At 54.5% G+C, this 12,373-nt stretch overlaps 1 protein-coding gene across 2 annotated transcripts in view; it reads left to right on the top strand.

The window, feature by feature from the left end:
* The window catches only part of IQSEC2 (IQ motif and Sec7 domain ArfGEF 2), a 78,156-nt gene that overhangs the window by 21,734 nt on the left and 44,049 nt on the right, over positions 1 to 12,373 (top strand). For both annotated transcript variants that reach the window (XM_045878283.3, XM_045878267.3), the window contains exon 2: positions 2,355 to 2,384. In XM_045878283.3, the coding sequence (XP_045734239.1) occupies positions 2,355 to 2,384 (30 nt within the window). The remainder of the gene's footprint in view (positions 1 to 2,354; positions 2,385 to 12,373) is intronic.

Raw genomic sequence — 12,373 nt, 5'->3', positions numbered from 1 at the left:
CTTGACATTAGGGAAGTAGGATAAGGGAACTCACCTTAACCGTGCATATGTGCCCAGCACTGAGCCCCTGGTACAGTGGAGGGTGGTGGTAAGAGCACAAGATTTGGGCTTCATGCCAAGCTCCCCTACTTGTATGATGCATGGCAAATCATTTCCACCTCTCTGAGTCTCAGTTTCGTCATCTTAAAATTGGACGAGCAGTTCCCACATTGCAGGACCAAAGTAAATAACATAAGGAAAGAGCCTGACACTGTGCCTGGTGCATAGCAGGGGCTCAGTGATCAGTCACATGATGATGGAGATGATTATATAGGTGGCTGATGCTCTCAAGTAGATTGGGGCAAAGGGGCCAGCCCGTGAGCTCCTGGAAGGTTCATATTCCCAGGTCTGGGTCTGATTAAGTGTGTGCTGGGGGTTGGGGATGGGGTGGGGGTGTGGCGAGAAGACGAGCCTGCCTGGAGCAGAGGACTAGTGTCAGGGAGAGTGGCTGAGGGGCTTGGCCTCAATTCTGTTGGCAGGTGGGGAGTCGTTGAAGTCAGACCCCTCCCACCTGGCACCTGTGAATAATTGGGCTGAGTCTCAGAAGCAATTTTGCTGCTGCAGAGTGAGATGGAAAGTTTTAATAAATGTGAAAAGGTGCTCTGTGGCCCTGGTCCTCTGTCCCTTTAGGGGGCTGTGAAGGCCAAAGGTTAGTGCCACCATCCTTGGCTGAACACGCATCATGTGCCACGCGGACACTGTGCTGGGTGGAGCCTCACAGCCACCTGAATCTCCCCCACCCCATTTTCCAAGTGAAAAAGCCGAGGCTGGGCATAGGGGAGTGCCTTCCCCAGGATTATGTGGCTAGTAAGTAGCAGAACTGGGTGCCTGGGTGGCTCAGATGGTTAGGCATCTGCCTTTGGCTCAGGTCATGATCTCCAGGTCTTGGGATCGAGCCCCACGTCCAGCTCCAGGCTTAGTGGGAAGTCCGGGGAGTCTGCTTCTCCTTCTCCCTCTGCCTCTCCCCCCTGCTCATGCTCTCTCTCTCTCTCTCTCTCTCTCTCTCTCTCTGTATCTCTCTGTCTCAAATGAATAAATGAAATCTTAAAAAAAAAAAAAAAAAAAGAACTGGGAGGGCTGTACTCACCCAGTTAGAGCTCCAGCACCCTGATGCTTGCCTGCCCCCCCTCACCCGTGAGGGCTCCATTCACTCTTCTAACAAGTACTCCCTGCTGAGGTCCACCTCCCCTCCCTGTGCATCCCTCTATCATTTTGCACCCAACGTAGATGATGCTCCTCTCACTGAGGTTGAGTCTTGGTTCCCTCACCTAAGGACAGAGCCGATGATGATACGTGTTATCTCTGTATTCTCCGCAGGGCAAAGGCAGGGCGGGGAGTGGGGAGGGGTGTAAAGGAGGAGGAAGAAGACTAAGGGGATGAGAAAGGCGGCTTCCCACAGTTTCCCACTTCTTCCAAGTTCCCTGGTCCTTCTTCCTCCCCTTCCCCACCCCCAAGGCACGGGCTCCACTGTCCCAATCCTCCCCCCAACCCACCACACACACCCCTCTGAAGAGAAGCAACCAGAGGGGTGTGGTTCAGATTTCGCTCATCCCCTCAGTTCCTTCAAAGCTGTCCTCCACTCCATTCTCTTCTCTCGCCCTTCCTTCACCTCTGAGGGGGCCTCACAATGAAGAAGGCAGACCAATGTAGTAGAAAGGAGCCCAGCAGCTGACTCACTTACCCCCTCAGCCTCTTTCTCTTCATCTAGAAAATAAGCAGGTTGGACCAGGCAATTGGCAAAGCCTTTTCTATGTTGTTAATAATACCTGGCATTTGTCTGCTGGGTTCCAAAGGGCTTAATCATCCCAACAGCCCTGCCAGGATTGGCCTTGGGTTCCAAGTGGGGAGACTGAGGCTCAGGTCCTGAGAAGGGAAGGGGCTTGCTTGGGTCACAGGGCTGGTATGTGGCAGAACCAATTTCCCAGGCTAGGTCTCTCTGTGTTTAAAGCTTCGGCTGTGCCCTGGCCCATAGCTGCAGGCTGCCTCTTAGCCACTTGGGTTTGGGCCTCACTTCTCCCTCCTGAGCCACCAGGCTCCACATGGTTGGTTCCTGGCACCTCTCTGACCTCACCGCCTACCACTCCTCTCCTTGCTCGGTCCACCCCAGCCACACTGTCCCCCTCCCTTTCCCAACAACCCGGCCAGGTCCTTCACCATCTCCCAACCTCCGCACTGGCTCTTCTCTGCATGAAACACCCTACCCCTCACGTTCGTGACATGTGTTGGGCCGCAAGGCCATTGCATAGGGCACAGGGAGAAGAAGCATGGAGAGCATATGGCTGATTGTTGGGTTTTTTCTTCTGTTTCCCTTTCAGATCTGACGGTGAGAATTCCAGGACAGTCAGGTCAGTACCCCCTTTCTCTAGTAGCAGTTGGGAGATGGGACAGGGACTCGGGTGGGGCCCTCTGGTTTGTTACGTGGGGAAGCCACGGGCAGGGGTGGGGGTCAACCCCAGGGGTTTTGTCCCATTGGTATTAGGAGCAGGTATGGAGCCAAGTGGGAGGGCTGGGGTGAGTGTGGCAGGCGTGGGCAGGAGGTTGAAAACTGTTCCTCAGTCTCTCTGACCCTAGCTCCTCTGGGCTGGGCTGAACCTCAAAGGGGCTCATGGTTGCTGCCCTGATGGGGAAGCCAACCCACAGAGAGGCTGACTCTGGACCTGGGACCTTCTCCACCTTCTTTCAGGAGAAGGGGGCATGAGAGAAGCAGGGCTTCCCTGGTCTAGTGTTGGTGCTCCACCCCGAACTGCGCTGGCCCTGAGTAGTGGGATCCGGGTGGACTTTCGATGTGACACATTCTACACATTAGAAACACACATTATGGTGACAAGGGCACATTTTTTATTTATGTGCTTGCTAAAAAGGGCTTACAAGCTTCAGTAAGTTGTCACGGTGCGAGCAATCTGCCACTTGGGGAGGTGGGAGTAAAACTGGGGTAAACACAGGGGCTCTTTGTACCTTTCCCAGGCCTTAGCCCATCAGAGGCCTCGTGAAGACACAAGTATCAAGGACAGGGTCTAAATGGGAATGATGGGGGACTCAGGCTAGGGCCCATTCAGTCTTAGCATCTAGGCCAGGGGCGATGCAGTGGGCCTCTGAGAAGAGAGGGGCCCAGGCAACCGAGGCATGGGATGGGTACACTGTGTCCCAGCCAGGGCTGCCCAGTGCCTAGCTAGCATACACGGTGCCTTTGGGAAGGGTGGAATCCACTGAGCAGATCAGTGGGAGGAATGTGTCCTTCTTACACGGATACTGCGGCCTCTCACCAGGATTCCCGGCTCAGTGAGCAGAGCACAGGTTGCATGTCAGCCCCCGTTTGTGGCCTCTTGTCTGTGAACCCTTGCGCAGGGCACAACTTACCCAACCGTATGCAGCAGCCCGGGTCCTGCCATTCAGGCAGTGGATGTGGGAAGGGGAGCTGAGGATCCCAGCATACGGCCGGGAGTGTGTAATGGGACACACCGTGTCCTGGCATCCCAGGCAGGGGCCGTGGGATCAGCCTGCTGATGCCTAGGGCCAAGGTAGGGGCTGTGGCCGTGTGGGAAAGCAGGGGACTGTGAGGGAGGCAGTCAGGCCCAGTGTCCCGGCAAAGAGTATGTGACAAGATGCAATTAGTCCCAGCACGCAGCCAAGGAGTAAGGCATGGGCACAGCCTGTCCTAGCATTTAGGAAGGTACTAGTCTAGCAAAGGCACGGATCCTACTGTCCCACTGCGGGTTTGGAGAAAGGCAACGGGGCATGGCTCTGAGCACAGGCCCACAGGCCTCCCCACTGATAGCCCTGCTACTCGTCAAGGAACCTGATCAAAGGCATCTCCAGCTCCCAGCTCTCCCCAGCAGGGAAGTTCCTGGGACCTGTAGCTTGGGGTATTTACTACTGCTCATAATCATGAGTCATGATGACATGCCTTGGGCCTTTACAACTTACAGAAGTTGTCAGGGACTTTCTTTTGTTTGATCCTCCCAGTGACCTTGTAGGTGGAACCTGGGCTGGCCTTATCATCGCTGTTTTATAGTTGAAGAAACTGAAGCTTGGGCTGGTTATGGGTTTTGCCCACAGCCACGCAACGAAGAGATAGATGGCTGGGCCAGGATTCAAACCCAGGTCTGCCTGGCACCAAGCCCAGAGCCCTGCCCACACTGCCACTGCGGGGGCTCTTGACAGCCTTGCAGATAATAATAATCCTCCTCATCATCATCCTAATATTAGTAATAATAGTGGCTATCATTTGCTTCTCACATATTAAGAACTCTGAACATGATCTTATTGAATGCTCACAACAGCCCTGTTAGACGGGGATTGGGATCCCTGATTTACAGATGAGGAAAATGAGGTGCCCCAGAGGGTCACCGCCTTGCCCGAGGAAAGAAGAGCAAGAGGTCAGGGTGGCATCACCCTGACTCACACCTTGTGCTGTCTGGTTCTAAAGCCAGCATTTGTTTTACTAAGACATGCTTCCTGACATCCGTCCCGGGCCCACAGTCCAGGAGGCTACGGGGGTCTTGAGGACTCAGCAGTTGAGAAGCAAGGGTCACACCGGGCTGTGGGAGGGTCCTAAAGCATAGCACCTGTGGGGCAAGATCTGCCAAACGCGGTAGGAAGACCCCGGACCTTGGAACCAGGGCTGGGGTGGGGCCGTGTGGGGATGCTCCCAGGACCGCACATAGATTCTTGAGCTTACTTCAGTGAGGGGCCCGGGAGAGCTTCCTGGAGAAGGCAGAATCTGATCCGAGCTGTGGAGGACTGACAGGCCGACTCTGCATGGCGTCGGCGGTGGTGGTGGGGGGGGTTTGACATCCCTGCAAGTGGGACCAGCGTGCATCAGAAGCGAGGACAGGATCAGAGAGGGCACAGTGGGTTGGGTTGAAACAGATCTGGGCAGGAAAAGAGGTAATGTTAAAGTTGCGAACACGGACAGGGGCTGGTCAGATACCGTCTGTCATCGGTGGGAGCCAGGGAAGGCTGGAGGAGAGAGACTGGGCTCTGCAGGGTAGCAAGGGCAGTGACTGGATCCGGGCAAAGGGCTCCATTTCTGGCCAGGTCACTTTCTAGTTATGTGACTTTGGACAAATCTGTTCATTCCCTTTGGTTTAGGTGGGGAGAAGACCCGCCAAGGAGAGGGGCTAGGCCTTGGCTATTGTGGCAGCAAAACAGCAAGGAGGGAGCAGGGTCAGTAGATCGAAAACCAGCGGGGCCTGAGGGCTTCTAAGTATGGGGTGCCAGAGGAAGTGTGGAGTCTAATTAGAGCTGAACAGCTGGTGTTGTGTGAGGGCTGTGGCCAGAGGAAGGTGCCCGGACTTCCTGTGGATTTGGGAGAAGTTGTCAAGCCTACGGGCACTTGAAACCGAGGTCCGCAGAGGGCATTGGCTCAAGTTCACAAAGCATGGCTCTCAGCGGAGCCTGCCTCCTAGCTGTGCGCTCTCTGCAAAGTCCCTGAACTTCTCTGATCCTTGGCTTCCTCATTGGTGAAATGGGGACAACAATTCTGACTTCTCTGGGTTAGATGAGAGAAATGAAAGTAAAACAGTGTTCAGCATATAATAGTGCTCAATACAGGGTAGTGCCCTCTGCCCTCCTCTACCCATTGTCTTTTACTGGATAGTCAAGCTTGAGGAATGTGGAGATGCCTCCCTCCCTCAGAGGTAGGAGGGGCCGATACCTCTGCCCCCAGAAGCCAGAAGCCGAGGGATCCTAGGTTTGAAGGCCCTGCCGCGGTAGGGAGGGCCAGGCTGAAACTAGGGGGCCTTGGGGACCAGGCTGGGGTTGCCAGGCACGCAAGGATGAGAGCCGAGGAGGTGGCCTGTTGCTAGGGAAGGAGGGAGGAGGTGGGGGGAGCCACTGACACCCGCAGAGCCTGGGATGTCCCCATGGCAACGGCAGCGGGGAGGAGAAGTGGGAGGAGGAGCCCCTGCTGGCTCGGTTCCCAGAGGAGGCCTCCCACTCTGGGCCTCAGTGCCCCCATCTGTCCGACGAGAGTTTGCATTAGATAATCTCCAAGATTCTTCCTTGCTTTGACCTCCTGGCAATCTGGGGTGGCTGAGACCTCATGGACCTTCCGAGGCTCCCGCGGCCACATGTCTGAGACGCCACCAGTCCCTGGAGGCGAGCCAGCTTGTCTAAGTCTTCCCTCCCATGCTGCGTCCACCTCCTGTTCGGTGGCGTAACCTGCTTGCCCGCCCTGCCCAGCTCCCTGTTCCCAACACGTCCTGTGCCTGGAACCCTGTCACTTAGTGTCTGCTGAATGCTTTCTGGCTCTGGGGGCTCAACTCTAGTCCTGCTCACTCTGGGAAGCCTCCCCTGGCTGCCCTGGTCCACCCCGCCTGCTTCCTCCCTCCTGGGATGCTCTGGCCCCAAAGGTCTGAGCTCCTCCTTGCTGCCATTTACCTGGCAGCTTCTAAGGGCTGGGCTCCACCCGGGATGCTTGACAGGCTCAAATCTTTACAGTAGCTCTCTGGCGTCACATCACGAGTCCCCTTTGGCCTATGAGGCAGTGCTCCGTGAGCTTATGTGACTTTGTTTGAGGTTCCCCGGGCACTGCGTGGCAGGACCGGGCCTGGAACCTGGCTCTGTGTCATTGCCACTCCGCCAGGCCTGAGGTGGGGTGTCAGGAGCAGCTGCATTTAGTGAGTGCTATTGCTGAAGCTGTCATATGCCGGGCACCCTGCTGGCCACTTTACCTATACTTTCTCATTTAATCTCCATAATAATGCTGGCGGCTGTATATTCTTGTCATTTTACCGGTGAGGAGACTAATGGGAGCTGAAGTTATTTACCCCGCAGGAGAACTAGGATAGGCATTCAGACCATCAGAGTTGCCGTCCCCACACTATACTGGAGTCAACCCGACTGTATTCCAGAAGCACATGGACAGGTGTACTAGACCTGTGTTGGGTGGTCTGTCGGGGGCGGGGGTGGCAGGACAAAAGCGGGGTACAGACACCAATGAGCCGGCTCTGGCAAGCCCATATGGGAGCGTGCTGAAGAGGAGAAGCCAGTTGTAAGGACTAGAGTCGGGAGTGGGTAGAGCTGGAACGACAGTGGGATAGAGGAGGATGGGGGGGGGATGTTGGGTAATTTTCCCAAAGGAGGTGCCATTCCAGGAAGCTCCTGAGGGACAAGAAGGGGTAAGAGGGTCTTCCCTCCCTTCCTGTTTTGCGTTCCCCTGCCTCTGCCTGGCCCAGCCCCAGGAAGCGGGTGACCCCTGAGCTGGCTGTGTGCCTGGTTGGCACCAAAATAAACTTGCCTTCTCTCTCTTCCCCTCCCCTTGCCTCTGTCCCCTCTGTCCTGGCTTTAATTAGCAGCCCTGGGGATGAGTCATTTGGCAGCTGGGGCGGGAGGCTGCACAGAGCCCAGCCAAGCCTCGCCTCCTGCCCCGAGCCTCGCGGGCCGTGCCACCGTGTTCACGCGTGTCGGCGCGCTCCTGTGTGCCACCCGGTTCCGTGTCCATGTGGGTGTGGAGAGCACAGGGGTGCTGGCACGTGGCCATGTGCGTCTGGGTGTCTGCATCCCGGCATATCCAGCCATCGCTGCCTTTGTTTCTGCGTGCCACTGAATGTCAGCGTGTGTGAGTGCGTGGCTGTAGCGTGTGTCTGGGGTAGCAAGTGTCAGGAAATGAGGGAGCAATCACAAACACTTTAGAATTGCATTCCCCCCTCCCTGCATAATGTTCCCTATGCGGTCTGGCTTATGCAAGCCCTGCACTTATATCCCCAGTTTTCCCTTGTCTTAGTCTGGGTACATTTTGTTGCAGGGAACAGAAACCCACTCAAACTTGCTCCAGAATAAAGAGTGGTGGTGGTGGGGGGGGGGACTATTGTGAGACTACCTCTCACAGAATCTGAGAAATGAAGTGTATATATAGCCAGGCCTTACACCAACTGGAAGCAGGACCACGAAGTCAAGGACCAAGATTTCTCTCTCTCTCTCTCTGTACCTCCCGGGCCCATGTCTCGTCTATGTATCTCATGGCTTGCTTGGTCCCTGTCATCTCTTTGTCACTGACTCGTCTCTCTGGACTAGCCTCCTCTGCTTTCCCACGACCTGCTCTGACTGCCAGCCCGCAGGCTACGTGACCTTCTAGCCTAAGCGTCCATTCCCTATGACCGCAGTGTTTCTGTCCAGCTTGTGGTAACACAAGACAGCAAGGGGCTGTCGGTGGGAGTCCGTTCCCTTAGAAGTGGATGAGGAGAGAGAGGTCAAATACTTTTCACGGTGAGCAGTTTTCTGGGTACACAAGTGAGGTCAGCGCCTGGGGCGGGGACAGCCTGCTCAGAGCCCATGGTGGTTAAGGTTGCCCATCCATCAAGACTTCCGCTCCTACTCTAATGCAAGTTGACCTTTCCTCGCTGTGCTTTCAAGTTCCGTGCTCTTGCCTCAAAACACCCTATTTTATTGAAATAATTCCCCCCTTTAAATGCCAGAACAGCTTTTAAGTGCACAGTGAGTATTACCATTGCTACCAGTGTGTGGTGATTTTCATAGCCTCAGAACAACTGGCATAAATGCTACTCATGATACCAGCTGCTACCAAGTTCTTGGGTGCTTTGGGAATTTTCACATTTTATTAGCACAGCAACTGAATTTATAGTTATCTGCAGTATATAATTACAAGCACACATTATCAATATTATCAGCTTGACGCTTGAGCTTACTTTTCCATTAATACAAACCCCTGCAGTTTTTGCATTAATTAAGAGAGAATTAATGACCTCTTAGACAAGTTTTCACCTATGAGTAAAGAGTTTGGAACCAGCTGTGCCCATTATGACTGCTCTCCAGACGCAGGGGCAATGCCCACAGCTCTGACTTTGGCCTTGGCCTCACATCCTCTGGCTGAGATTTAGAGGCTGCCCACCGCCTCCCCAGGGGCCTCCTGTTTCTGGCCTGGCACACGGAAGGTGCTGTTGTTTATTTTTAAACAAGAATGATAGTTTTCTCATGATCGTTAAAGCCATCTTCCACGTGTAAATGGTAAATGTGAGTGGGAGAGATCATCCCAGGTTCAGGGCAGAGTCTCCTTCAATTTCTCCCCTCCCCTCCTTTTTTTTTTTTTTTTTTCTGTTTTTTTACTATTCCAAATATTAATAATTGCTTTGATCCACAAAATGTCTGTTGTGTATTAGGTACTGTTAGGGAGCATTCGGCACACATTCTCTCTAAGCCTCCTGGCCACCCTGCCAAGTAGGGGTGATTGTGTGCACTTCACAGCTGTGGGGAAACTGAAGCCTGTGGAGGTAAAGTGACTTGCCAGAGTCATCCATCCATCCATCCACCCACCCACCTGTCCACCCACCCATCCATCCATTCATCCATCGATCCATTCACTCACTCAAGGATGGTTTGTTGAGTACATCCAATGTGCCAGGCACTGTGCTAAATTAGATGCAGTTGATACAACGATGAATAATAGAGTCCTGCTCTGAGGAAACTCACTGGCCAGTAGGAAAACAGACGAGAAAACAGACTATAACCGGGGAAGCGCAGGGCGGGAGCATCTCAGAAGCGTACCCAATGCAGCCTGAGGGTCAGGGAGGCTTCTCTAAGCAGACATCTAAGCTGAGACTTGGAGGGCGAGTAGGAGTTGGCCAGGTGAGGAGCGGGGTGGGGTGAGGTGAAGTGGAGAGTGTCTGGGGCAGAGCAGAAAATGTATGCCACGACTGTGGGAGGCGTGTTTGGCGCCTGCACTTGTGAAGAACTAAAGCTGTATCTGCAGAGGAAAGGGGCTGTCGTGAGAAATGGTCTGGAACGGGAGCAGAAGGTAATTTGGGAGGCTGTAACTGGGACCCTGGTCAATTAGGCCCAGAGCTGAGGAGCTGCAGGCCCTAGGAGCAGAGTCTCCCTGCTTCCCTGCACACCTGGTCCTGGGGCCTGCCTTGGGTCTGCCTGGGCAGCCTCCGGCCAGGATTCCAGTGACCGCAGTGCCCTCTAGTGTCTAGCAGCCCATCTTGCAGCCTCCGCCACAGGGTGGATTGTCTACCCCCAACCACCACTTACTGACCTGTGTGACTAGGTGCCCTGTGCTGGGTGCTGGGGACACAGGGATAAATAAGCCCCAGCCCCTGTCCCCACAGGGCCTCTGGCCCAGAAGGAGCATCAGCATGTGAACAGACGATGCTGAGACAAGCGTGGAGAGGGAAGGAAACAGGGGAGGGGTTAGGGCGAGTTCCCAGAGGGCACCCTCTAAGCTGACTTGTGAAGAACAAGGGGGAGCTAGCCAGGTGGAGAGGGGGGAGTGGGGGCGGGGTGGGGAATGGCTTTTTGAGCCAAGACAAAGAGAAGGCTTGGACAGCCCTGTGGCTGAGAATGTAAATGCTTCTGTCTGGGTGGAGCACTGATTGAAGATGGGGGGGGGGGCGGCGGGGGAAGGCTGAGACTAGCTGGAGGGTTGGGGGGGTAGCAGCCAGCTCAGAGAAGGTTCTAGGCTGCCTGCCCCTAGCTTATGGTTGGCGCTAAGTGAACAGAATCATATTAGGAGCTTCCCTGCCCTTTGGGGATCATAAACCCGTCTGCTCTCCCCCCAGACATGCTGTTACTCGTTAATATTTTCCATACAACTTCAGGGGCTTCAGAGATACTCCCCCTTCCCCACAGTGGGGGCACCCACGAACCACAGCCTGCCAAACTGCTCTTAGTATCAATATGGAAACTTTATCGTGGCCTCCGAGGCTCTGCATGATTGGACCCCTGCCTACGTCTCTAGTCTCGCCTCTCTCCCCTTTGCTTTTTCCACTCAGCTGCATTGGCCTCCTCGCAGTTCCTAGAAATACCGCCTCAGGTCCTTTGTCCAAGTTGTTCCCTCAGCCTGGAACATTCTCCCCTGCTACCTCCACTTTTTGCCCAGCTTCGCTCCATTCATTGGTGAATGTCTGTCTCCTCTCAGATACAGGCTCCATGAGATCAGGCCCAGTGCCTGGTCCACAGGATCTGTTGAATAACTGAGTGAAGGCCCCATCAGTGCCCTGCAGCTGGGGTCAAGCTCCTCACCCTTAATTCCTCTTCCTTTCGGCCCACTGGGTCATCCCATGAGTCTACCCAACATGCTCAGATATGTCTGAATTCCAGGAGTGGCTCAGAGAGATTTTCCGAGAATTCTCCCCTTCCCTGAGACAAATAGGCTTCCCCGTGGGTCTCCCCTGTCTTCCTGGGAGAGGGGTCAGACTCTTTCAGGCTCAAGCTGACTCTTCATTATATATGCACATTCGTTTCACTGAATTCTCACAAGAACCCATGAGGTAGAAATTGCCACTTGTCTCTTAGAGATAAGGAAACTGAGCCTCAGAGGGGTTATCCAGCTAGAAAGTGGTAGAGCTGGGACTTGGCACTCACTCTACCAGGCACCCGGGTGTAGGCTCTTTGCCTCACTACAGAGGGAAGGAGCTTGCCCCGGGTCGCACAACCTCAGCCTTAAGGCCGGGACTAGAATTTCTATCTCTCAGCTCCTACCAGGCCAAGAGGAAGGTCTGGGTCAGGGGTGCTTGGGCACAAGGCACAGCTGGCTGCAGGAGCAAGAAGGGCTGCTGAAGGAGAAAGAAAAAAGCAGGGGTTGAGGCCAGAGCTGAGCCCCGAGGACCAGGGGCTTTAGAGGGTGGGAGGAGGAAGAGGAGGCCACAACCAACCGGCCCACAGATGCCAACTTTGCGGTGGTCTGGAGGGCCTATCTCTCTCAGCGGCTTTGGCTTTCTTGAGAGGAACCAGCTGCCCCGGCAGGGAGGCAGGAAGACAGGAAGGCTGGCCTGTTGCCTGTCAGTTCCTATTCCTTCTAGATCACTGCCCCCCCGGCCCCTCCCAGGGCCGCCTTCTGCTCAGAACAGCCAGGGACCTGGGCTCTGGGGCCGTGAAATGACAGGAGCGCTCTGAGCTGGAGCTGTGGGACTTTTCAGGAGCACCCCCCCCCTCAGTCCTTCACACCACCCAAATTCTCTCCTTTCTCCAGCCCCACCCATGTGGAGGAGAAAGAAAGAGAGAGAGAGATTACTGTGATAGGTAGGTAGGGAGTCAGGGCATCTGGATTCTAGTCTGACTGGCTATGTGAACATTAGCAAGACTCTGCCCTTCTCTAGGCCTCGGTTTCCCCATCTGTCAAGTCAGGCAGGGCAGTTTCCTTGGGAGAAGAGCCTCTTGGTCCAGAACAGCGTTTCTTCTGATTTTTTTTTTTTTTTTTTTGCTTTTCTGTTCACGGAACATTTCTCTTAGCCAGTCCAGGAAACAACACAGAAGAGAATGAGAGCTTATTGCGGTGCTCAGGAATCTTGGCCAGGGCCTCATCTTGATTTCCCCAAATGGTTGATTTAAATATTACTTGATCTGGAGCATCTGGGCACAACAACAAAACAGAGTC

This window comes from Mirounga angustirostris, unplaced genomic scaffold, assembly GCF_029215605.1.
Source record: "Mirounga angustirostris isolate CCGP_5_RB_7025 unplaced genomic scaffold, mMirAng1.0.hap1 SCAF_11, whole genome shotgun sequence".
Taxonomy (NCBI): Eukaryota; Metazoa; Chordata; class Mammalia; order Carnivora; family Phocidae; genus Mirounga; species Mirounga angustirostris.
This window is presented reverse-complemented; position numbering and strand designations above follow the sequence as displayed.